This window comes from Schistocerca serialis, chromosome 2 (genome assembly GCF_023864345.2).
Source record: "Schistocerca serialis cubense isolate TAMUIC-IGC-003099 chromosome 2, iqSchSeri2.2, whole genome shotgun sequence".
Taxonomy (NCBI): domain Eukaryota; kingdom Metazoa; phylum Arthropoda; class Insecta; order Orthoptera; family Acrididae; genus Schistocerca; species Schistocerca serialis.
The window spans coordinates 725,965,384-725,992,619 of NC_064639.1; the positions used below are offsets into that span (position 1 = coordinate 725,965,384).

The following is a 27,236-nucleotide window of genomic DNA, read 5'->3' on the forward strand; positions in this document are numbered from 1 at the left end:
CAGTGTGTAAAAGGAGGCTACAGTGGATGATGATGTGGGATGTGGGGGTGGGGAGTGATAGTTACAGACATGTCACCCAGCTTCTCACAAGAGGGTACGGCCCACGACGGAGTGGGGAATGTCATATTAATCAGAACTGAAACACTTGTCATTTTTGAAATAGCTGCTACTTCCTCAAACCAGCCCTAAGAGTATTCAACAAAGAATAATGGCTTTGTGGTCAAAAAGCGAATCTCTATCAGTCCTTGCGACTAATATCTCGCCCCTGTCTTTTAGCCCTTAGCCCTTAGCATAGCCAAGAAAGGAAACACTGTGGGGTCATATCTCTCTGCATTGTGATAATCCCTTCTTTCACCAGCAGAAGAAACTTTAATCCACTTTATTTGCAAGTCACCCACTTCGGTGGCACCCAGTCGGAACAGAGGCTTCCCATGAGTGCCACCCAGCCACAGCAATGGCAACATGGTCAGTTAACCATTGCCCAGAGTCCCCGTTCCCCAACCATGATGTCTACATACTCCTTGGCATACGTGGAGAGTTCCAACTCCGCCACCAGTAGCCCAATCCCTGCATGGTCAGGGGGTTACTGCCATGCAGGCAGTTTATGACACCCCACAATGAGATGGTTACTGTGTTGGATTTTGGATGCAGCACTTCTGCCAGAAAAGAGGGGCGCAAAGACGAAAGGCACGAAAGGAATGTGCACCATGGGCGATCTCCCCTGCACAATTCGCGCTTCTGTAAAATTTGGAACAGGAATGGGAGGTCAAACTCAACAGTGGGGAGCTTTTAGTGGAGGATGAGAAGTTCTAGAAAGTGTCAGAAGACAGGAAAACGGGAGTACAAAATCAAACCAAATCCAAGCATTGTCGGCGCCAAGAAGACCATCCCTGGTAAGACAGTGGGAAGAAAAGAATAGTAGCACAGAAAGGGAAGTGGCGCTGCAAGAGCTGGAGCACATGATGGCCAAGCACATACTCACGAAAGATATGAGGGATCCCAGGGTGGTGGTGGTGCTATAGAAAATATCGAGTATTTTTCTATGCTGACGTGCATTATTTTATAATTCTTCATATTAGAGTGGTGGTGGTGGTGGTGGTGGTGGTGGTGGTGTTGGTGGTGGGACTATAGAAAATATCGAGTATTTTTCTATGCTGACGTGCATTATTTTATATTTCTTCATATTAGAGCCTGCACCACTGACTACATAAGCTGTAAGTTTCTGATCTTTTTCAAAAACTGGATGAATCTTTGCCTTTTATAAGCACTTCAAACATGGAAAATAAACTGCTGCGAGGAGATTAATAATCCTACCAACAGATGTATGATCTAAGTGGTAACGCGTCAGTTACAGAGGGCATCTTGTATCAAGTGTCAGTTTTTTTCTAATTCACAATGACCATACATATATCATCATCATCATCATCATCATCATCGACCCAGTCCTTGACGTTGAAATAGTAATTATTCCTATTTCATATAACTTCAGTAATTCGTAATCAAGGGAAGGAACTTCAGCGATTCAGTACCGGAAGCCATTACATACTCTGCAGTCTTCTCTTTATCGTCTTCCTGTTTAGAGCCAGTCTGATAGGGAAACTCGACACTTATCCACATACGGAACTGGTGACGAAAACGTCTCATTATTCTTTCAGATTTATAAAACGCTTTCAGAACGGAGGTTGTCGCATTCGTTCTGTTAGCACTGTTTCGGATTCATTTGAATCTGTGCTGAAACGCTCTGCTTACGTAGTATCTTAATAAATTTGCTGTTGATCCATGATCTGTCGTCTCTCGTTCTCTTGCAATGCGCATACTGTATAATATCGTATAATGCCCTTAAAATTATAGCACGTTTTTGTGAGATCGCTTTCTGGTTTATCTGTTCTGTACAAACTTCGTAATTGGTTCTAAACTAATTTCCCGATGAGCTAGAGACTTTAAATTTTAAACATAGCTCAGAACAGGGTGACACTGTAATATTATCTCTCTTTCTTATCTGGTGTGCGGTGGAGGGGTAGTTTGTCAATCTATGCATCACTGACATTTCCCCCTTTTCGTGTTCTAGTCGAATGGTTCGCAGGAAGAAGGATTGCTGGTAAGTCTCCATGTGAGGTAAAATCTTTATAATTTTGAGACTCATGATCTTCTCGGGAGACATACGCAAGAGGAAGCAATATATTGGTGGAGTCAGGTGGAGGGAAATTAACTTGAAATTTACTATATGTCTGTTGGAATATCATCAAAGTGTTTGAAATGGATTGAAAAACACAAGACTAAAAAGCAGAAAATGATGTAAGTAAAAATGAACTTTTAATACCCCGCGTTTTTTAAACTTAATGAAAAAGTTGCATGGGGGCTGAATTATATAAATGAAAATAACTTATTTTTTTTGTAGCTGAAAGTCCCGTTACAAAGTCTCGTAAACGGTTGGCCCTGACTAGTATTTGTACGCAATCTGACTGCATAGAATAACAACAAAGAAAGAAAGAAAATTTTCGTTAACACAATTAATTAATTAAGTCCCCAGCAACTATAAAACCTACGAAACCAAAACACAAGCGTAATTGTTTTGTGTGTGGGAGTGTGATTCAATGTACACATCCGGCACGGTTCTTCTCCAACAAGACAAGAAATTTTAAATACCATTTATACTGAAGTAATTAAAAAAAAAGAAATACTATAATTGCGTAAGGAAACCAGAATTACACTTTAATACAAGAACACGAGCCAGATGCTTTGTTGACTGAACCTGTAATGACGCATTATTTAAGACACTGAAATAATGAAAAAAACAGGGAATATTTTACCTTCATATATATTGACGAAAAGCACTCTGATCATTACAATATCTCCATTCGAACAACATCTGCTGTCTAACCCATCAAACAACTGCATAAAACATGGAACAAGCACTCTCCACTACGACATCTCAGCAAGCACTCTCCACCACGAGTTCTCGACAAGCACTGGCGCAATCTCTGGCGCTGTGGCTCAGTGTAGCCACCTTTCATATGCCCTTCCTCCACGGGCCAGAATTTGATGGTATTTTTGCCAGCATTGTTGGTGACAATACCACCAAATTCGTCCACAAAAATACAGACAAAAATAAAAGATAATATTAATACGTAAATATCACACAATTAGATAAAATTTTGGCTTTGCACTGACCTTTCAATAACCTAATATATAAAATACAGTAAGCAATACAAATTCTTTCATCCATGTGACTTTACATAATAGTTTACACAATACACAAAAAAATCAGTTTATACAAAAGTTCACATAAAATGCTTTCAGTGATTAAAAAAAACAAGTAGTTGATAGTTCCAGCAGTAGCACCCAGGAATGGTCAACAGGTGCAAATACCAACAAGTGACATCATTTTAGTAGAAGCAGTCCATCAGTGTCACCCAGCAATGTTGAGCAGGTGCAGACAGCAACAAGTGACATCATTTCAGTAGAAGCAGTTCCATCTGTGGCACCCAGTAATGTTGAGCAGGTGCAGACACCAACTAGTGACATTTCAGTAGAAGCAGTCCATCAGTGGCACCCAGCAATGTTGAACAGGTGCAGACACCAACAAGTGACACTATCTCAGCAGAAGCAGTTCCATCTGTGGCACCCGGCAATGTTGAACAGTTGCAGACACCAACAAGTGACATTATTTCAATAGATGCAGTCCATCAGTGGCACCCAGTAATGTTGAACAGGTGCAGACACCAACAAGTGACATCATTTCAGTAGAAGCAGTCCATCAGTGACATCATTTCAGTAGAAGCAGTCCATCAGTGGCACCCGCAATGTTGAGCAGGTGCAGACAGCAACAAGTGACATTTCAGTAGAAGCAGTCCATCAGTGGCACCCAGTAATGTTAAACAGGTGCGGACACCAACAAGTGACATTATGTCAGTAGAAGCAGTTCATCAGTGGCACCTATCAATGATGAGCAGGTCCAGACAGCAGTCCATAATATTCACTATCACTAATCACACTGTTCATCAGAGTTTATAAGCAGAAATTAAACATGTCCTAGTTGCACCAATCATGTAGAAACAGTGCAAGTAACAGTCCATAATATTCACTATCACTGATCACACAGTTCATCAGCAGAAATTAAACATTTCTAAGTGGCACGCATTATGTTGAACAAGTGCAGGTAACAGTCCATAATATTCACCATCACTAATCAGACAGTTCATCAGCAGAAATTAAACATTTCTAAGTGTCACACATCAATGTTGAACAGGTGCAGGTGTGAACAACAGTTTGAATGCACACACAATTGATTTTACAAAATTATTATCAATACTCTTACACTAAACATACAAATTATAAGAAACACACAAATGATATCAGATAATTGTCATATTAAATATTACAAATGCACAAATATCAGTAAACCTATAATATTTGTGGGTGTCAGTGCAAGCCACAACAAACAAGTAAAATAATATTTAGGAGGTAAGTCGGTACCACTTATCTGGGATTAGGAAGGGAAAACATACAAAACACACTCACTCATCTTTCATCCACATTAAGTACTACTGTGTAATTGAATAGTGTTAACTGTGTAAATGCAATTCTGTCAAAATTTGATGTTCATCATGTGTATCAAGTAGTAGTGGCATAGTGCATAACAGTCAATAATAGTTAGTCAACGTCATAGTCATCATGTCAAGAGCAGTGTTTGCCAAGCCAAATCAAATGTACTGTTTCTGAACAACTGTCAGTGTGCCAAGATATGCAAATACTTCCTCTCTCCCAAAAAAAAAAAAAAAAAGATATACTGCTTAGTGATTTAACAAAGTGTGTGTGTAGACAATCTTCCTTCTACTTGAGTGTTCTAGTCTGCCATCTTCATCCTCCTTGTTCCATATAAACCAGCAAAAAAAAAAATATGCTCCTCACTTACTTTACCTTTTATCCACCAAAACTCCAATAATCATCAACTTCACATAATCTCAATACCTCAATAATACCTCTTCAATACGTCAATACATATAAACCTTATTGCCAATATCATTTCACTTCCATAACAACGCTTTCCTCTAGTCAGTCTCCTCGAACAAGTACAGATAAAATCCTAGTGCAAACTTCAGTTCATCATCCCATACAATCCGAAGACACAATGTCCACACACAACCTCTGTGTAGTCCACCTGAGCCAAATCTTCTACTCATTATGAATTATAAAATACATTTTGGTTACCTTGTCCATCATTAAATTAAAAAAAAAAAATGCATACATGACCTCTAACAGACTTAAGTTCGAATAACTCCCAGTAATTAAGTACGATTATGTAGTATGAATGATCATAATATTTCACAGTGTGTACACCACTTCAAGAATCATGGCAGAAGCAAACATGTGGAGTATTTTTTGTGTCAAGTGTCACTTGCTATTTCAATTGCTCCCGAAGAATGTAGTGTAATAACTGTCAATGGTCTAAACCTAGTGTTGGTATGTCATGTCGTTAGCTTCCTTCCTATTAGCATAAATTTATACAGCTTCCATAAAACCTCAGCTCATGTGACTTCTATGAAGTTTCTTGTACTAATGTCGTTCGTCTAATTATAGCAGTTCATTTTTTTATCTTAAAAATGTAAGACACTGAGCGTAAGCAAAACATGCAATAATGAGTAAATATACCAGTGGAGAACAGAATGTCAACAAGTGGATGCAGCACAATTCTTACAACGAGGCTCTGCCAAGCAAACAATCTATAATTAATACAATAGTGTGACCTACACTCTATGTTCATACACAGTACATCAGCATTTCTATATACCAAATTAAGGAGTAGTTATGACAACAAAACAGAAATGTGTAAATATGCAATCCATATGCACAGCAGCAAACATATATCTTACATAATAAACAGATCATTAGCATCATATCAGCATAAGAAAATAAATGTTCATATGTAATCTTAATAAGTAAACATAAAGGCGCAAGCATATAAATCACAAAGTGTAACCTACATACATAATCACAGTCAGCACAATTAATCAGGTGACAATTATAATTTAAATAAATAAGCACAGCAGGCACATAAATGTTCATATGTAATCTTAATAAGTAAACATGAAGGCGCAAGCAGATAAATCACAAAGTATACCTTACATACATAATCACAGTCAGCACAATTAATCAGGTGACAGTTATAATTTAAATAAATAAGCACAGCAGGCACATAATAGAAAAATATGACATCAGTGAAAAAGCAGTGCAGCCAAGCGATGCATAATATATACAAATAACAACCCTGTTCATTAATCAATCATTGTCAAAATCAGTTAACGTACGCAAGCACGTCGCTTCACAAGTAAACTCATAGAACATGAAATTAGCACAAAGTATGAATCACGTAATCACGAGCAGCAAATTACGTCTAAAGTACATACCTAAGTGGAAATATGTTACCTGAAAAATAAACTCAATTAATAGTTACCCTTTCTAGTTTATTAGTTTCTTCTTCAAAATTACATTCTTCCTGAAATTTTCTAGATAGCAAGTCGTCTTAACGTCGGAGACACACAGAATTTACCTGAAGTTCTTAAATATTTTATACAACCGTATCCTGAAAAATACTGAACGTTAATAACATAATTCATCAAGTCACTATAGCTTTATACTGAATTTATTCGGAGAAATTACACTGTGTATTTGTTTACGGCTGTCAGTGCATTCGCACTGAGCGCTCTATCAGCTGTAGGCGCGTGACGTAGGAAGTAATTGTTTGTGGTCAACGACTGCCTTGTGCGGCACGCAGACTTGACTGTTGCTTTGAGTATGTGCCGCCGCCAAAACACAGCGCGGTATCCTTGTATTCTCTGCATGTTTACGTATAACTGTTAGTTTCTCAAACGTATGTCATTCCACAAAAATTTTAACGTTAGATATATGATGTACTCCCTTAGAGCGCCGAGATTTAAGAGTTTCTACTTCGACAGTGTTATCATGAATAATTTTGGGAACTCTATATGGACCGTTATAAAGCAGAAACAATTTGCAACACAAGCCTTTTCCTTTGTGAGACAAACGATGAGACTTAACACCTTTTGGCCAACTGAAAAAGTTTTTAAATGACCAGGACGCTTAGCTGATTTCTCTCTTCTAGCAGCCGCAGATGCAATATTTTGCAGAGCCAGGTTGACAACTTCAGAATGCCGCAGTTTCCGTGTAGGCGGAAAAGGGACGATTTCAGAAATGCGATTTGTCGCTGCTTTATTTTTTAATATCAGTATAGACGGTAAAGAAGTTGAGTCATTAGGAAGTTCATTCAGAATCTTTCGAAAAATATGAAGATACTGATCCCAAGTTCTGTGATTCTAATGACAATAAAGACGACACAATTTATTGATTTTCTTCATCCATCTCTCTGAAGCGTTAGATTGAGGGTGAAAAAGTGAAATGAAAATTGGTTTAATCTTACGACGCCGTAGAGTACGAAGCCAAATTTTAGAACGAAACTGTGATACATTATCTGATATAACCTTATCAACACGACCCACTTCTTTAAGAAAATGTTTGATGAAAGCGTTAGATACTGAACGAGCTGTTGCTTTGCGTAAAGGTGTAAAACACACATATTTTGATGTCAATTCCACTGCTACGAAAATGTACGCAAAACCATTAGCAGAACTAACTACTGGACCGAACAAATCGACTACAGCCATCTCCTTTAATTTTGCTGGAATGATAGGAAACAACGGTGCTCTGTGAGAAATAGTTGGCGGCTTAGCCTTTTGACATAATTTGCATTTGGCAAGAACAGGTCGAATACGTTTTCCATATTACTGAAGTAGCAATTTTCTCGTAATTTATAAAAGCATTTTCTGGGACCAAAGTGTGCATAACTGAAATGTGTGTACCAAATCAATTTATTGACCCACTCATCAGAAATACAAACTAACCAAACAGAGTTGTCGACCGATTTTCGTTTAGTAAGAACTTTCCAGATAGATCGCAAAAACGAGGTGTGGCCAAATCGTTCAATCTAACAAAGCGTCTAAGAAAATTACAGACACCAAGGAAATTATGAACATCACGTTTTGTGGTAGGAACAGCATAATTACGAATAGCGTCTAGTTTCTCTGGATAAGGAAGAATACCTTCTGTAGAAATAATGTGACCGAGAAATTTCAGCTGAGAACGACCAAATTCAGATTTTTCTAAGTTCACTGTAATGCCAACTCTTGCAAAAATACGTAATAATGAATCCAAAATTTTGTTGTGTTCACTCCAAGAACGTTTAGCAATAAGAATGTCGTCAACATATGAAGTAATATTGTCACTAAGATAAACAGGTAAAATTTCCTTTAAACTACGAATGAATGCTGCAGAAGATATAGTAAGTCCAAACGGTAATTTCCGAAATCACTTTTGGGTAAAATAGTCATATCCGGTTATTGTTTAACGATTCTCTAGATAGATAGATAGTCGAAGAGTTGTTTTGACAGATGCAAAGAATAGTAAAAGAGTAGGCAGCGGTGCAGAAAACTAAAAGGGAAATAGCACCACGACAGCTCGGGGCCCTATGCACGCTACGGCACATATTCACTTGGAGTAGTGAATCCCCTGAGGACTTTAATAGCTGCACATAATTTCTAGTTTGTGACTTAGTGGCCAATTTGCGTACATAAATTGATCTAACCATGAATATGGATGTATGTCGTTCTTAGAATTGCGAAAGATCTTAAATTTCCGAACAGTTAAAAAGTGTTTACAGTCAAAGTTTTCTCCTCGTGGCGACAAAGACCTACCGCGTCTGTCCCAGTCCGAATGTCGATTATTGTCAAGTTCACGCGCCTGGCGCTCTCTTGTTGCATCCCGTAAATGAAACAAATTATTTTCTTCAAACCCCTCTGCTATTTGTGATTCTAAATTTCTTCTACTGTCTTTTCCTACGATTTCGCCATCAATTTGTTTGACTTGCTTTCGTAATGCCTCAACTTCCCTTTTAACGCGTTCATTAAATTTTCCCTGATTTTCAACATGTTTATTTATGTTCTGGTACTCTTCGGTTTCTGCAAATGGCAATGGTGCTGTATCATCTGAATCTCTGTCCCCATTTAAACTAAGACTTGTCAATTTATCTGAAATCTCCTCAACTCTTTCCGATAAATCACCTATTTGTTCTTTCTGTTTATTTACATCTTCCGTAAGTGTCGCGACTCGGGTTACAGTATTAACACATTTGGTAGTTAACTGTTCATATTGTTGTGTTAGATTATTTATTCTGTCATTTGGTACGGATTCCTCGATTCTCTCAAATATTTCCTCCTTATCGTGTGCACGTTGTAAATTTAACACTGAAAATTTTTGTACTATCACGCGATCTCTTTCTTCCTGTTCTCTATCCTGTTCCCTTTGTCTGATTTCTATTGAATTTGATCTATTATTGTGAGCATTCAAAATCGGTTGTACTTCTTCTCTGATTTCTTTCTTTAATTCATCTTTCATATTTTTGAAACATGTCCCTATTCGTGAGTCTAACCGTGTTTCCATTGTTCCCATCTCAGTTCTAATTGTTCCTATTTGTGATCCCACTGAGTCTAACCGTGTTTCCATAGTTCCCATCTCAGTTCTAATTGTTCCTATCTCAGTTTTAATTGTTCCTATCTCAGTTTTAAATTCAGATCGAAAATTTAATATTGCACTCATCAACAGCTCCATATTAACTTGTACGAAATTCCTTTCGCCCCTAACATTTCCCACAAAACCAGCTTCCTTCGTCATAGCTGTAAAGCCATCTGTGTTCGATACTATTCCAGAATCTTCTATCGTTAATCTCGTATTCTGTGAATTTTCTGATTGAGAAAAATTTTGAAATGGTTCCGGACTGTCTTCCCGACTTATTAAATTGTTTTCAACTCCATTATTCATCATACTGTTGTCCTGTGTTGGCGAGTTCGCCATGTCAACAATTTCGTCATTCTCACTATTCATCATTTTCGCCTTTTTCATCGATCGCGTAATCATTTACAAAACATACAAAACTTGTCACAATACGAAAATTACAGAGAATATAACACGTTATCACCGACAATACAATTCACACGAAATGCTTCCCCCAAACACGATTAACGAACAATTGAAATAATTGCACTAAATTATCAAACCCGTAGACAAGACAACAAAAAATAAATTTTGCAAAATACCATTAGAAGAATGCCAATTACCAAATCTACACATGCAATATAGACTACAATTACTAAACTACAAATTACTACAACAATACTACTGTCTACTATTTTTACAATCAGAAGAATTCCAAGGGACGATCCGAAGCAGCGGTCGCCACGTGCATGGGGTCTTAATTAATAAGTATGAAATGCAAATACTTTTTAAATTTTTGTAGCTGTATGTCCGATTACGAAGTCTCGTAAACGGTTGGCCCTGACTAGTATTTGTACGCAATCTGACTGCATAGAATAGCAACAAAGAAAGAAAGAAAGAATATTTTCGTTAACACAATTAATTAATTAAGTCCCCAGCAACTATAAAACCTACGAAACCAAAACACAAGCGTAATTGTTCTGTGTGTGGGAGTGTGATTCAACGTACACATCCGGCACGGTTCTTCTCCAACAAGACAAGAAATTTTAAATACTATTTATACTGAAGTAATTAAAAAAAAGAAATACTATAATTGCGTAAGGAAACCAGAATTACACTCTAATACAAGAACACGAGCCAGATGCTTTGTTGACTGAACCTGTAATGACGCATTATTTAAGACACTGAAATAATGAAAAAAACAGGGAATATTTTACCTTCATATATATTGACGAAAAGCACTCTGATCATTACAATATCTCCATTCGAACAACATCTGCTGTCTAGCCCATCAAACAACTGGATAAAACATGGAACAAGCACTCTCCACTACGACATCTCAGCAAGCACTCTCCACCACCACTTCTCGACAAGAACTTTTCACTACGACATCTCAGCAAGCACTATCCACCACGAGTTCTCGACAAGCACTGCCAGTGGAGGCGGTGGAATAATACTCTTTGGCACAATCTCTGGCGCTGTGGCTCAGTGTAGCCACCTTTCAAAGTATAAAATAATTTCCCCTAACACCGTACAGATTTACTTTTGAATGCATTAGGGGAACAGCAGTGATCAATGTCTTGTAAATAATTACTATTAAAAACAGTCTTGATCACGATTTATTTATTTAACATGGTGACCGGTTTCTCCAAGAGAAAGGGGTTCCTACTCAGTGGTCTGAAGATGACCACAGTAGTGGTCGAAACCGGTCACCTTGTTAAATAAATCGTGATCAAGACTGTTTTTAATAGTAATTATTTACCGTACAGATTCCTAAGCCCATACAGATAGTCATGGAAATTTGTGACTGAATTTTCAACAGCTATAAAAATAGTTTTAAGATTTAAAGCAAAAAGCGTGGGGTTAACGCTATACATAATTTACGCATGAGTAAGTCATCTTCTTACTAATGGAAATGAGCGTATGGCTTTGTTAGCCAGGAGGCCCCATGCGGGAAAGTTCGGCAGCCGTATTGCAAGTCCTTTTCAGTTGACGCCATTTCAGCGACTTGCTGGCAATGATGAAAATGAAGATGAACACACAACATCCAGTCCCCTGCCGGAAATCGAACCAGGCCCCCCTGCGTGATAAGCTAAGTTGTATGAATCCCAACTTTTTCATTTTAAATCCTACAAAGTATTTTCATAGCTATTAAAAATTCAAAGTCACAAGTTTTCGGTACTATCTGCTAAGGTGAAATTATTTTCAACTTATAGCCAGATTTAATAACGTGGTATGTATCTTCAACACTTTCCTATTCAGTGGTAGTTTCCGTTGCCGGGTGCTCGTGTAGTCAAAAATTGTTTTTACTGCATTTACTATGCAGAGACTTTTCGTACCTTTCTATAACATGTTTATCGACACTATAATCACTTGTACAATACAGACATCATGCTCACTGATATCTTGAATGAATGAAGAAGTTCAGATTTCTCTGTTGCTGGGAGATCTGAGATGCTTTCAGAACTAATGGATTGTCTATCTGCTAAGATCATTCATGGAAAAGACATTTGGTACAATATGACTCTAATCTTTTACAGCGAGCGTTCTCATAACTAAAAACGTTGAGTATGCAGTTTATTGCTTGAAAATTGGAATCTCTTCCGTTAAATTAACAATGGGAATTTCCGCATCAGTACTCTACGAAGCACTGAAGTGTATGGCAGAATGTACCATATGTTTGTGTGTATGGGTGAAGTGTGGGAATAATAATCATTTTTTTCAGTGCATAGCGCGACTCTTGTTGTTCTAATTTTATCACGATCCTGTGAAGTGTTACGTAGGAGCCTGAAAAATATTCAGAGCTTCTTACCTGAAAACCTGTTTTGCAATTTTCTAATTCAGCTTTCTCGTTACATTGTACCACGAAGCAATCAAACCTTGACTACTCACATGGTGCATTCTATACATTTCATGTTCTCTATTGAGATACCATGTTTCGATGCTGCATATTTGAAAGTGAACATAACAAAGTGAAATGATCGTATGGCATTATTGTTCGGGAGACACCGTCGAGAGTTGCTCGGTTGCCTGGAACAAGTTTTTCTATTTGACGCAACCTCAGTGATTTTAGTGTCTTTTTGACGAAGATGAGATGAAGTGATTAGGATGAAACAAACATCTAGTGTCCAACGGAAGAAAATCCGACCTGGTCGGGAATAGAAATCGGAACCGTGCTATCTGGAGGCAGCAGCACCAACTATTTGTTTATATTATTTCTTTTGATCTGTTTCTTCGTCGTTTACCATCAGTGGTTCTGTGTGGCTGTCACAGATTGCTTTCAAAGTCCTTCGATGATAATTTCACTGTTTTTTAATTACGGAGTGTGGCCACTCCCCTGACCAAACACGCTGAGTTACCGTGCCGGCACACTGGAGCATGAGCAGCTGACACTGAATACGAAAGCGGTGTTTTTTTAAAAAAGAAATCTCTCATTGACAGAGATTCCACAGTTTTTGCAGTGTCATAGCAATGAACCAAAACCTGTCATTTGCTCCACATACGACGGTGTCTATGTCAACGTTCCATTAATGTTCCTACACATCACTACTACTGTACTATTACTAGTTACTCGCGTAGTCAACGGATGCCGCACTTATACCCGACTCTCTCCAAGTAATGTGAACATTGTAGAGCAGCCATCCGTTAGTTTTTTGTTCCCCTGTGCGGCGTACACCTATGTTCAGCTCATATAGCAGCTCGTACTTTACTCGTTGTGACATAGGTTATGGTGTCAAATGGTTCAAATGGCTCTGAGCACTATGGGACTCAACTGCTGAGGTCATTAGTCCCCTAGAACTTAGAACTAGTTAAACCCAACTAACCTAAGGACATCACAAACATCCATGCCCGAGGCAGGATTCGAACCTGCGACCGTAGCGGTCTTGCGGTTCCAGACTGCAGCGCCTTTAACCGCACGGCCACTTCGGCCGGCTGGTTATAGTGTCGTCTTCCGCGCCGCCTAAAAGACACCAGAGCTAGTGTTCAGTTTCTTGTTTATTGAATGAAGATAGGTAGGGAGCCGGCCAATGTGACCGAGCGGCTCTAGGCGCTTAAGTCCGGTACCATGCTGCTGCTACGTTCGCAGGTTCGTATCCTGCCTCGGGCATGGGTGTGTGTGATGGCGTTAGGTTTAAGTAGTTCTAAGTCTAGGGTACTGATGACATCAGATGTTAAGTCCCATAGTGCTTAGAGCCATTTGAACCTTTCTTTTATGAGGGGGGGGGGGGGGGGCAGTGTCGTCTGAGATATGGATAAGACTCTGCCGGCAGCGATTGAGCATACTGGGTGCACCCGCCTCATGTAGACGCGAATGCCTGCCGCCTGCGTTCAGAGGTCATCCTACGTTCTTACGCGCGGCTGGCTGATTTGGTGGAGACAGCTAGCCTCGCCTGCAAGAGTGGAAGAGAGCAATCGTTTTGCAGTCTTTCCCAAAACCTGTCGCGGTCCTCTGGTTTGGAGTGGAGAGGAAGGTCTAAACCAGAGGCTCAGACGCTTCTGTGACGATATCGGATGCAAGTTTCCCTACCTCCGCTATCCCGTGGAGAACTGTAGGGGACCCCCTTCAGAGGTCAGGCGTGCGCTAAACGCAGGAAGCGGATGCTAGAGTATTAGTGCACGCCACACGTACACATGTGTAATTTTTTTTTATAATGGAGAAATGCCTCCAAAGACACTCCCGGGTTCGATTCCCGGCCGAGTTGGGGATTTTGTCTGTCTGGGGACTGGGTGTTTGTGTTATCATTATCATCATTATCATTCGTGACAGTAGCTAAACTGGACTGTATAATAAAATTGGACTATGAAAAAATTGAGACTTTGTACGGGCACTGATGACCGCGCGTTGAGCGTCCCAGAAAACAAACATCACCATCATCCACAGGCCCGATAAGATGCCTTCTGAATCCAGAGAGTAGCATTATCATAAACATCGGAGGAAGAAAATGCTAATACAGTATTATTTAACTGCATGATCGGAACTAACATCGCTTTCAAACGGCAACAATGCCGTCACAGTACTAGGTTCAGAAAGGTGGCTTAATCCGTATGTCATAGCAATGAAATTCTCAACTCCGACTGGAATGTTTATTGCAAAAGCTAGTTTCTACGTTGGTGGTGGAGGCGTCTTCATAGCAATAAATAATACCATAATATCTGGTGAGATTAGTACAGACTCAATGTGAAATAACTTGGGTGAAGGTAAATGTTCAAAATGGGTCCAACAAGAACATCGATTGTTCTCTGCCTAAGCAGCAGTAGTGACGCAATAAATAAACTGTTGGAGAATATTTCACGTAAATTTCCTGGTCATGTTATAGTTTTAGGTGGAGATTTTAACTTACCAGCTATAGATTAGGAACTCAAGTGATTAGGACGGGTAGTAAGGACCGAATCATGTGAAGTTGTTCCCTGTGTCTTATCCGAAAATTACCTTGAGCGGTTAATCAGAGAAGTAATTCGTGAAGATACCATTTAGACCTTCTGGTGACAAACATACCTGAACTTTTCGACTCAGTTTAGATCAGAGAATCAGTGATCATAAGTCCGATACAGCATCACTGAACACCGCTGTAAATAGGAATACAAAGAGCCAGGAATATCTTCCTGTTAGGAAGAGCGACAAGAAACAGATTTAGATTACCTGAAATTTCATGTCCAGCGCTGACAATGTTGAGCATCAATGAATAGAGCATCGTACAACACGCTTCAGACAAGTATGTGCCGAACAGGATTGAGAAATGCGGAAAAGACCCACCGTGGTTTGACAACCGTGTTAGGAACCTGCCAAGAAAGCAAAGAGTGCTTCACTGCAAATTTAAACGTAGCCAAAGTTTTCCACAGAAACAAGTGTAACTAAGCCAACATTAGCGTAAGGAGGGTTATGCATGTAGCGTTCAACGAATCTAACTATCTACCAACTTGACAGAAAATCCTAGGAAGTTCCGGTGTTGTGTTGAAGCAGTAAATAGATCGAAGCTGTACAGACACACTGTAACCATAACGGCACTAAAACAGGGAATGACACAGAAAAGGCAGAAATACTAAAAGTCCTTTTCCAAAACTGTTTCACAGAGGAAGATGACACTACATTTCTTCCTCTAAAACGTTGCACGAACGACAAAAAGTCTCTAGCTGAGCAAAGCATTCCTAATTATTGGAAAGAAATAGGTCATTCTTGTTTTCAAGAACGTCGTCGAACAGACGCACAAAACTATAGGTCTGTGTCTTTGACCTCTGTCGTAGAATTTTGGAACATGTTTAATGCTCTCGTATTATAATGTTCCTGAAAAACATCATGGGTTCTGAAAACACCGATCGTGTGGAACCAAGCTAGCTCTGTTCGTCCACGAGACCCAGAAGCAGTACACACAGGTCCTCGGACAGATTCCGTGTTCCTTGACTTCCGGAAGGCGTTCGATACATCTCCACACTGACGCCAAATGAGCGTGTGGAATATCAGACCAACTGCGTGACTGGACTGAAGAGTTGCTAGCAAACAGAATACAGCATGTCACCCTGAACGGAGAGGAGTCTTCGGACACAAAAGTGACATCGGCCTTTCCCCGGGGGGCTTTTGTTCGACTACTACTTTTCGCAATACATACATGTGACCCAGTAGATACCGTCGAAAGCCCCATGGGGGTTTTTACGTGTGATGCTGTTATATACAGAGAAGTCGCAACACAGAAACCTAACGAAATGAAGGAGTACCTGCAGAGGATCTACGTTTGGTGCCGGCAGTGGTAATTGATCATCAACATAAATGTAACTTATTGCGAATACAAAGACAGAAAGGCCCTTTATTGTGTGATTACAAAATTGGATAATGATCACTAGAAGCAGTTACTTCCGTGACACATCTAGGAGCATGCGCATGGAGCGGTCTGAAGTGGAAGGCCCGTATAAAAGCAATCGCGAGTAAGGCAGGTGCCAGACAGATTAGTTGAAGAATCCTCAGGAAATGTTATCTATCAACAAAGGAGGTGGCTTACAACACACTTCAATATTAAACTTCCTGGCAGATTAAAACTGTGTGCCGGACCGAGACTCGAACTCGGGACCTTTGCCTTTCGCGGGCAAGTGCTCTACCAACTGAGCTACCCAAGCACGACTCACGCCCCGTCCTCACAGCTTTACTTCTGCCAGTACCTCGTCTCCTACCTTCCAAACTTTACAGAAGCTCTCCTGTGAAGAAGTTTCATATCAGCGCACCCTGTAGAGTGAAAATCTCATTCTGGGAACATCCCCCAGGCTGTGGCAAGCCATGTATCCGCAATATCCTTTCTTTCAGGAGTGCTAGTTCTGTAAGGTTTGCAGGAGAGCTTCTGTAAACTTTGGAAGGTAGGAGACGAGGTACTGGCAGAAGTAAAGCTGTGAGGACGGGGCGTGAGTCGTGCTTGGGTAGCTCAGTTGGTAGAGCACTTGCCCGCGAAAGGCAAAGGTGCCGAGTTCGAGTCTCGGTCAGGCACACAGTTTTAATCTGCCAGGAAGTTTCATAACAGCGCACATTCCGCTGCAGAGTGAAAAATCTCATTCTGGACACTTCAATATTGCTCGTCAGTATGGGATCCGTACTACATAGGACTGACAGAGGAAATAGAGAAGATCCAAAGTAGAGCAGAACGTTTCGTTACAACTCCATTTAATAAGCTCGAATGCGTTATGGAGATGCTCAGCCAAATTCAGTGGCAGACGCTGCAAGAGGGGCTTTCTTCATCACGGTATGGCATTCTGTTAACGTTCCGAGAGAGTACATTTCTAGAGTCCAATATATTGTTACCTACTACGTATATCTTGCTAAAAGACCAAGATGAAATTACAGGGATTCGAGTCCACACGGACTCTTACCAGCAATCATTCTTCCCATGAACTGTACGCAGCTGGAACAGGAAATGGGATAAGTGACACCGGTACATAAAGTATCCTCCGCCTCACACCATGTGGCGGCTTGCGCAGTGTAGGTGTAGAAGCGTCACAGAAGCAAATGGTCGACAGAAAAGGAACGGCTATTATTTTAGGACAATTACAACATTAATGAGTTACGGTTGTCAGTCATGCAAAGGAAATTCATGGATCTTACTCACGAAGATTTGTGATGTGGCATGATTATGTAGACTCTTTCTAGGTCAAGCAAATAGCAGGCTTCCATTCCCTGACATCCAAATGAAAAATTGTTCCTGTACACAAAATACTGCTTGCAAAACACTTGACTAGCTGAAGCGCCTAGTATAAGGAAGAAGAATGCAAATGGAAGATGTAGTAACACGAATGCTGGTGAGGACTCGTTTGGATAATGAGGATATAACAGATGATGAAAAGTCTCAGTAAGCAGCACACTCAGAAAGAGACCTAAAATCTTAAAAACCTATTTGAATGATTTCAAGCATTGAGTTTAATAGTTATTTTTGAATAAACCTCTGCCCCTTCCGTGTTTCTTCCACGCAGGGCCAGTTTGAAGCACAGGCGACGCAAGGGGTCGCTTGGAGCGCCAAGCAGAGACGGGCGCCAGAGGTGTCACAGCTGTTCAGGATCAGTTAGTAGCGGCCGCTCGGGGAACCAAGCTGCAGAGTGCAGCATTTATGTGCAGTACGTACAACAGTGAGTAACGAAAACTAACACGGGAGAAGTGTACGTGGGAAAAGAGTTGGAGGGGCGGAAGTATGAAGAACAAATTACACTGGCAACAGTTCACACGGAAGGCTATAAGTAATCCCTCTTACGAGGTCCATCCATGACTCGAACGGAGTGAAATAGTAATGTAGGACATGTATTGTACTGTTACCGCTGCAACGCACTTTACAGTGATTTGCAAGGTACGTGTGAAGACCAGCACGATTCTTTCCCCTATAACTTCAGTCCATGCTTGCGCTGCTCCTCTCATGACCTCAGCACTGACGGCATCTTACAATTTAGGATTCCAAAGCCCGGGCGGTGATTTAAATGTTGAGCGTTCAGTGCCAGTTACAAACCATCTTTCCCACATTCAGTTTTGTGCTACTTAACTAAGGCATCACAGCAACGCGGACTGGACCTAGAAGTTCAAGGAGGCAATAACGGAAGTAATGAGAATGTAAACAAATTTTAAATGAGGAAATTGTGTAAGCTGTTCCAAGGCTACGGACAAACACGTGAATCATACTATGTAATAATACGATCTTTTTATAGGAGTTTTCTGTAGATCAGTCCAAGGTATGTGCTATTTCTTGGAATATTAATTACTCAAATGTGTTTCACAGTATTGTTAGACTGATACACGAGTTAAAGATTTGTTAAATTAATCGCTCTAGTATGCCAAATGGCCGAATCTTTTGTAAAACGGTGGAAATAAGTAAAAATGTAAACGAAAAAGCTGAAGGCTTTTTAGAACAACGTCTCAATTCTCCAAACCAAAATGCACTTCGAATTTATGTTGTGTATGAAATTACCTACTTTATTATTTAGGACAACGGTTCCCTGTTAATGTGGTGGATACATGAAAATTAATGCAAACGTAATGACGTCACCGACTGGTTCCACTAGTCTGATCTGCTTCTTCTGAGACCTGTGAGGAAGCAATATAGTTCGTATCAATAATAGTAGCAGAATCGTATCCTACTCACTGCGATGAACTTTTGTATCCATACATACATACATTCATATCTCGCAGTCTCAAACAACAATCGCTGCGTAGACAAGAACTACCTGCCTATCGTAATGCAGGAGACATGACGTTACCAACACTGAGATGCGTGGAAACCTGCCACAATGCGCATGATGTTTAAATTCATTTCATTATTTGCTACTAATGCTGTTCGTAACACATTTTGCATATAGTATCCACATATGCCACTGACTGTACCTGTAACGTTGTATCATTGTATGACATGTAGTTCAGGAGCTATGACGTCATAAACACAGACGCAGAAAAAATGCCGCATCATACGTGACGTTTTAATTTATTACGTCTTTATTACTAACGCTCTTGGCAACAAATTTCGCAGATAGTATGCAAAAGAGATGGACCCAGGTAGGGGAAGGAGGTATTTTACAGAGAGAAAGGCGGGGAGAAAGTGGACAGAGAAAGGAAAGAGGATGAGATGGTCGGAGAGAGGGGGGGGGGGGGGGATGAGGACATTGACAAAAGGGGAAGGAGGAAATTAAGTAACAAGATTGGAATACATACACAACGATGGGTACTCAATCACACTACAAAGCTTTACAATAAACCCATTAGAATGCCCAGGTTGTGAGTTGTGAAGGTCCGGTGCCGGTTACACTTAGATTTTATTTATTTGTTGCAGCCGATTCCGGCGTATGTACTCTGCCGTCAGGTGGTAAATTTTGCTTTTAGTTCGCCAGCATAAATCTGCCCTAGGGTTCGTTGAAAAACTGAACTGGAGCAACAGGCTTCCGAACACGTTGACTGAACAATGTTACCGGTACACATCAGTGTTCAAAGACTGTAGGAACCCAGTGCCAGGATTGTTTCCAGTTGGATCAGCTTCCGTTAACTATTACCGGGTTCTAACAGGCATCCATTGTTATTTATCTTATTAATGCATGTTTACCTTTCCATGAACTTCGTATTGGCCGTTACTCTGACAAACTACAGAACTGAAATATAAGCGCGCCCCTCAGTGTTGAACAGTTCTTGTGTAATGTGTAAAGCTAATTGACTTGTAGCTCTTTACTCTCTGTTGATGGCCATTTGGACTACATGCTGTATGCGCGTTTTATCGATAACACTTTTTGTATTTTTTTTATAAATTTGCGTGAATCAGAACCTGGATTTCGAAGTATGTGGAGAGTAAATGATTGAAGACTCCAAGTCATCAAGGAATCTACCACTCCTGACACTAAACAAAATAGAAAAAGACAGGATACCACTTTAAATTACTTGAATAATTTAATTTCGGAGCTGTTGGTGGAACCAAAACAAGATTTGCTACTGGTTTAAAGCGTAAGCGTCTCTGAATAGCCTGAGTCAATGTAGAATCTAGTCGTTTTCGCACCCACTATCTTGTAACACCTATTTCATAAAAGTAATGGTTTAGGAATTGGCGTTCCGCGTTTAAAAGAGAAATTTCATTTGAAATCCAAGAAAAGATCATATAAAGTGATGATTAAGACAGATGCTAAAACGTGGTATATGCAAGTTTTCATCCAAGGATATTCACTTAGGCAGTTAGTGATAACCGACTCTAAGCTGAATTATGTTATGCTTCTAAACGAGGCCCCTTTTGCCAGAAAATCGGCGTACCTTCGGTTTCTCTAATAAACGCAAGTCACAAAAGAAATTTTGTACAGCCAAACACTGCGAACTGACAGCTGAGACGGCAGGAAGCAGCGGCAGGTGGAGTAGACAAGAGCGTTGCGTGCACTCACCTCTGGCGCCAACTGCCAGACAACACGCTGCTGAGTGCTGAATGCTTCACAGCAGAGCAAGGTCGCGGCGCGATACTGTCCCCACCAATCGGAGCACACCCGAAGTACTCGCTGGAGGAAGGGGCGCGTATTTCGAAGCGCAGCATGCCTCAACACTGCGTCTTATGCAGAGTGACCGCGAATTCTGTTCACAAGTATCCTGCTGATGCTGTTCAGGGATGTCGACTAAGTGTCTGAAACACCGGTCTTGAAACGAAATCTTCTCGATTTTCAAGCAGTATCATTTTGAATTTACGACAGCTGTCTCTGACGACGATGTGGGAGAAATGTGTCGAAAGCTGGAAATGAGAAGGCTTGAGAACCGAGAAAGTTTTATTCAGGCTTGTCGTCGAGAAGTCTCTCAGGACAGATTCCATGGTCTTCACTATCTTATAATAGAGTGATTTAAAATGATGTCGACAAGCTGATTTTTTCCCCCTTGTATTGAAGCATTTATCTTACATAGCAGACATAGGCACCGAATAATTTCTGGTCAGCTCAAGAAACAGTTTTCACACGGGTCGCGCATCGTTGAACTGTTGTTGTTGTTGTGGTTTTCAGTCCTGAGACTGGTTTAATGCAGCTCTCCATGCTACTCTATCCTGTGCAAACTGCTCCATCTCCCAGTACGTCCTGCAGCCTACATCCCTCTGAATCTGCTTAGTGTATTCATCTCTTGGTATCCCTCTACGATTTTTATCCTCCACGCTGCCCTCCAGTACTAAATTGGTGATCCCTTGATGCCTCAGAAAATGTCCTAGCAACCGATCCCTTCTTCTCGTCAAGTTGTGCCACAAATTTCTTTCTTCTCCAATTCTGTTCAGTACCTCTTCATTACTTATGTGATCTACCCATCTAATCTTCAGCATTCTTCTGAAGCACCACATTTCGAAAGCTTCTATTCTCTTCTTGTCCAAACTATTTATCGTAAATGTTTCACTTCCATACATGGCTACACTCCATACAAATACTTTCAGAAACGACTTCCTGACATCTATACTCGATGTTAACAAATTTCTCTTCTTCAGAAACGCTTTCCTTGCCATTGCCAGTCTACATTTTATATCCTCTCTACTTCGATCATCATCAGTTATTTTGCTCCCCAAATAGCAAAACTCCTTTACTATTTTAAGAGTCTCATTTCCTAATCTAATTCCCTCAGCGTCACCCGACTTAATTCGACTACATTCCATTATCCTCGTTTTGCTTTTGATGATGCTAATCTTATACCCTCCTTTCAAGACACTGTCCATTGCGTTCAACTGAGCTTCCAAGTCCTTTGCTGTCTCTGACAGAATTACAATGTCATCGGCGAACCTCAAAGTTTTTATTTCTTCTCCATCGATTTTAATACCTTCTCCGAATTTTTCTGTTGTCTCCTTTACTGCTTGCTCAATATACAGATTGAATAACATCGGGGATAGGCTACAACCCTGTCTCACTCCCTTCCCAATCACTGCTTCCCTTTCATGTCCCTCGACTCTTATAACTGCCATCTGGTTTCTGTACAAATTGTAAATAGCCCTTCGCTACCTGTATTTTACCCCTGCCAACTTCAGAATTGGAAAAAGAGTGTTCCAGTCAGAACTCTACCACGGTTATTGAAGATTGAGTCGGAAAAGTGATTGCCAAGCCGAGTGGCCGCGCGGTTAGAGGCGCTGTCACTAATCGTGCGGCCCCTCCCGCCGGAGGTCCGAATCTTCCCTCGGGTATGGATGTGAGTGTTGTCCTTAGCGGTAAGTTAGTTTAAGAAGTGTGTGAGTCTAGGGACCGATGACTTCAGCAGTTTGGTCTCTTAGGAATTCACACACAAAAAGTGACTACTATGTTTTAGTTCTGGCGGGAACAACGTGTTTTGACTATTTCTGTGAATGCATAGGCGGGACGAAGATTTGTTTCATTTTGCAACAATAGTTCCCGTGTCCAACCAAGACGTTCATTCGTGATTAAATCCAGTTGCTTTTGTTATTTTTTCTACAGTAACCAGCTTACGCCCAAAAGAATGCGAGCAAGCTATGCAGAAATTACCAGCCATCCATATATACGTTTCACTTCCTTCCCACGTATCGATTAAACTAAACGCTGCGAAGATTCCTGACAATCGATTTTGTTGTGGTCCGTGTCCCAAGCGACAATGTGCCTAGTCTGGAACGAACTTGCCGTCCACAGAATGTTAAACTCTAATCTTACTTGTCAGTCGTTGGTTGAGTCACAAACATAAAGACTTCCTGCGATCTGGTTAAATATTGTTTTGCCTTCGTTTTGAGGCCAATATTTTGCGTCGATATGACAATAAACAAATGGGTTCATTCATTTGCAGATTATCAGATTTTATATCTATGGACTTTATGCTTGAATGTGGCTTGAGAGCGTCAGCATCAAACTGATATTTAAGACAGAGGAACAGACGAGATAACACTGAAAACGTGGTAGATTGCCATACATCGCACAGTGCAACGAACCTGAGACTCATGGCGGTGGCGCTACTGAAATAATTTGGTTCAAAGAAGACTTTTCAGTTCCATGGTAAACGCACTGATGTCTGCTGATGATGTAGCCTTCGAACCACTTCAGTGTCCTATAAATATCAGCAGTCTCATTTGAAAAACATGTTGCTCTATCTAACAGTATGAAATACCTTATCGGAAACAAGAAGTATTACGTGCCTCAGAATTTTTTATGTGAAAACTCTTACAGATTTTTCAATAAAATAAACGTTGTCAACATTTTTCATCTTTATTCTTGATATCAACGTGTTTATTTCTTAACATAGTCACCTTGCCGACGAGCAAACTTCTCCCAACGAGAGACCAGTTTGTTGATATCGACACTGCAGAATGTTTCACTACGTTGACTGAGCCACAACCTCACCTTTGCTTAGACCGCTTCATCTCTATCAAAGTAAAATCCTCGAAGGTGTTCTTAAGTTTTGGAGACAGACGAAAATCGGGTGGGGGTCAAGTCGTGACTGTATGGAGGATGACCGATGGCAGCGCACCCAAGGCATCGATCGGATGTTGCAGCGCTTGCGTATGATCTGGCATTGTCATTGTGAAGAAGATGGTGCTCCATGTGTGGAAGAAGTCTTCGAATTCGTGCTTTCAGTTTTCTGAGTGGTTTCTCATTCACCGCCGTAGTTACGTCACACACCGCCATGTTACACACTACAATTTGGAGCCCTGTCGCGACAGAGGGTTGTAACTTGTGGCAGCGAAGCGGTAAGGTCGACCGAGTAACATGTGTGACATGTAATACCTTAACCGATATTGAAAACAAAGTAACAAATTCGGAGGCTTTACTTTTCTGCACGCCCTCATAATCTTGTAGTGTACACATACATGGTGAATCAGAAGTCCGCCGACAAACTTTCAAAGGTTGTTCACGTATAGCTTCTGAGTATTTTCGTGCAACGGATCCATTGTCTCCGACGGCGCGTTAGAGATGCATTGCATTTCGTTTGGTTTTTTGCCTCAATTAACTTCGTATCTGTATTGCACAGCGTGTCTTGTTTCCATTCGCTCATGGTACCTGCTGTTCGACAACAGTGACGCTCCCTTTAACTTGCTGGCCACAACGCTGGACTCTCCTTCTGGAGGACGACGGGTCGCATCGCCGTTCGACCATTCAGATATTTTATAAAAGGCATCATATTTACGCCAGTGACTAACACTTTCTTTATGCCACGATTGCAATTTCGGCCTTCGACCACTATCAAGTGAAGATGTTATGGCTATTAGGCCATGTCAACCTAAAATGAGCTGACACATTTATATGTCTTTTTCTTCCTTTATTGTACTTTTGATACCTGTACAAACAACAGGTAGGCTGGCAGCAGCATTCTACGCCACTCTTCAGGCTGAGAGAAGACAATGAGAAAAACAGAAAGAATATTCATCATTGACATAATGGCGGGTAGAAAACAGTAGACATAGAATACAAAACATGGAGCCGTTCACACTCGACGATAATTCACACTACAAACTGTTGACACAACGCACAAACACTGATGATATCGATGGCACATGTGAACGATGGAGCGTGACAGTGAACACTAAACACAAAATACGACTGCACACACGAGAAACGGATGGCGATGATCTCCGGCGTGCGAATGTCCACGTAACGTGTGCGAGTCCGGGGACCTGCCAAGAGGGGAAGAAGGGTGAGGGGGAGGGAGAGGGGAAGCAAAGATGCCAATGGCATAGGAGATGGGAGGAGGAGTGGAGAGACGGGGGTAGGGGAAGCCCGGGGGTGGAGTGGGGAGAAAGGGAGGAGGGAGGGAAGGGGGAGAGAAGGGAGAGAGGGTGCCAAAGGAACAAACACAGGAAGAGGGAGGGAGGATCAAAGTTGGTAGGAGGGGTAGATGGAGGGGAGGAGGGCATCATCAGGGAGGAGGAGCTGGCGGAAGCCACCTTGGGAGAGGGTGTGGAGAGTGGAGAGATGAAGAGCAGGTGGGACATGGAAGTACAGGCGCGGCAGTGGATGGGGGTGGCAGAGGATGGGAGAGACCAGCGGGTCAGGAGGGTCGAGTTTGCGGGAGGTGTAGAGGATCCGTATCTGTTCGAGGAAAAGGAGGAGGTGGGGGAAAGGAATTAGGTCGCACAGGATCCGTGTTGGGGAGGGGAGATGGATGCGATAGGCGAGGCGAAGAGCATGGCGTTCTAGGATCTGAAGGGATTTGTAAAAGGTAGGGGAGTGGAGATCCAGGCAGGGTGGGTGTAGCAAAGGATACGGCAAATGAGGGATTTATAGGTATGGAGGGTGGTGGAGGGGTCCAAACCCCAAGTTTGGCTGGAAAGGAGTTTGAGGAGACAGAGGCGGGAGCGTGCCTTGGCTTGGATCGTCTGGAGGTGGGGGGTCTAGGAGAGGCGACGGTCGAGGATGACACCGAGGTACTTGAGGGTGGGGGTGAGGGCGATAGGACGGCCATAGATGGTGATATAAAAATCAAGGAGGCAGAAGGAGGGGTGGTTTTGCCTATGATGATCGCCTGGGTTTTGGAGAGATTGACCTTAATCAACCACTGGTTGCACCAAGTGGTGAACCGGTCAAGATGGGATTGGGGAAGGTGTTGGGAGCGCTGCAGGGTGGGGGCAAGGGGAAGAAAGGCAGTGTCATCGGCATACTGGAGAAAGTGGATGGGGGGTGAAGGCGGCAGCATGTCCACCATATACAAGAGGTGCAGAAGAGGGGAGAGGACGGGACCCTGGGGCACACCGGTGGAGGGGATAAAGGTGTAGGAATCCGTGTTGTGGATGGTGACATAGGAAGGACTTGGGAAAGAAAGGAGCCGATCAGACAGACGTAGTTAATAGGAAGGGCGAAGGTTTGGAGCTTGAAGAGGAGACCGGAATGCCACACGCGGTCATAGGCTCGTTCAAGGTCAAGGGAGAGGAAGATAGCGAAACGACGGAAATTAAGCTGTTCGGAGAGGAGATGAGTGAGATGAAGGAGAAGGTCATTGGAAGAGAAGGACGGCCGAAAGCCACACTGGGTAACGGGAAGGAGGCGGTGCTGGCGGAGATGCTGGTGGATGCGTCGGGTGAGGATGGATTCCAGGACCTTGCTGAAGACCGAGGTAAGGCTGATGGGACGGTAGGAGGAGACAGCAGATGGCGGTTTGTCGGGTTTAAGGAACATCAGGATACAGGAGGTTTTCCACAGGTCGGGGTAGTAGCCGGTGGACAGGACCGCATTGTAGAGCCTGGCCAGGGTGGAGAGGAAAGAGGCAGGAGCTTCGCGGAGGTGGCAATAGGTGACACGATCGTGACCAGGAGCGATATTGCATTTCGTGCGGAGTGTAGTGATGATATCCTGAGTAGTGATGGGAGCAATGAGTTCGTTGTGTGTAATGTTGTCCAAGTACTAGAAGCCACGGGCGAGGGGAGGGACAGAGGTGTCAGTTCGATCGCGGACATCTGGGAAGAGGGAGTAATCAAACTGGGGATCGTCAGGAAGGGTAAAGATATCAGAGAGGTAGGAGGCAAAGTGATTGGCCTTACTAAGGCCACCTGCATCTTCGCCAGCACCGCCTCCTTTTCCCTACCGGCCGGCCGAAGTGGCCGTGCGGTTAAAGGCGCTGCAGTCTGGAACCGCAAGACCGCTACGGTCGCAGGTTCGAATCCTGCCTCGGGCATGGATGTTTGTGATGTCCTTAGGTTAGTTAGGTTTAACTAGTTCTAAGTTCTAGGGGACTAATGACCTCAGCAGTTGAGTCCCATAGTGCTCAGAGCCATTTGAACCATTTTTCCCTACCCAGCGTGGCTTTC

At 41.9% G+C, this 27,236-nt stretch overlaps 2 protein-coding genes across 2 annotated transcripts in view; both read right to left on the reverse strand.

Annotated features, from left to right (window-relative positions):
* LOC126457931 (esterase FE4-like) overlaps positions 1–15,232 on the reverse strand; it is a 179,200-nt gene extending 163,968 nt beyond the window's left edge. The window contains exon 1 of the mRNA XM_050094642.1: positions 15,206–15,232. Within this exon, the coding sequence (XP_049950599.1) occupies positions 15,206–15,217 (12 nt within the window). The 5' untranslated portion in view covers positions 15,218–15,232. The remainder of the gene's footprint in view (positions 1–15,205) is intronic.
* LOC126457930 (juvenile hormone esterase-like) overlaps positions 1–27,236 on the reverse strand; it is a 561,537-nt gene that overhangs the window by 308,432 nt on the left and 225,869 nt on the right. The gene's annotated exons all lie outside the window — the stretch shown is intronic.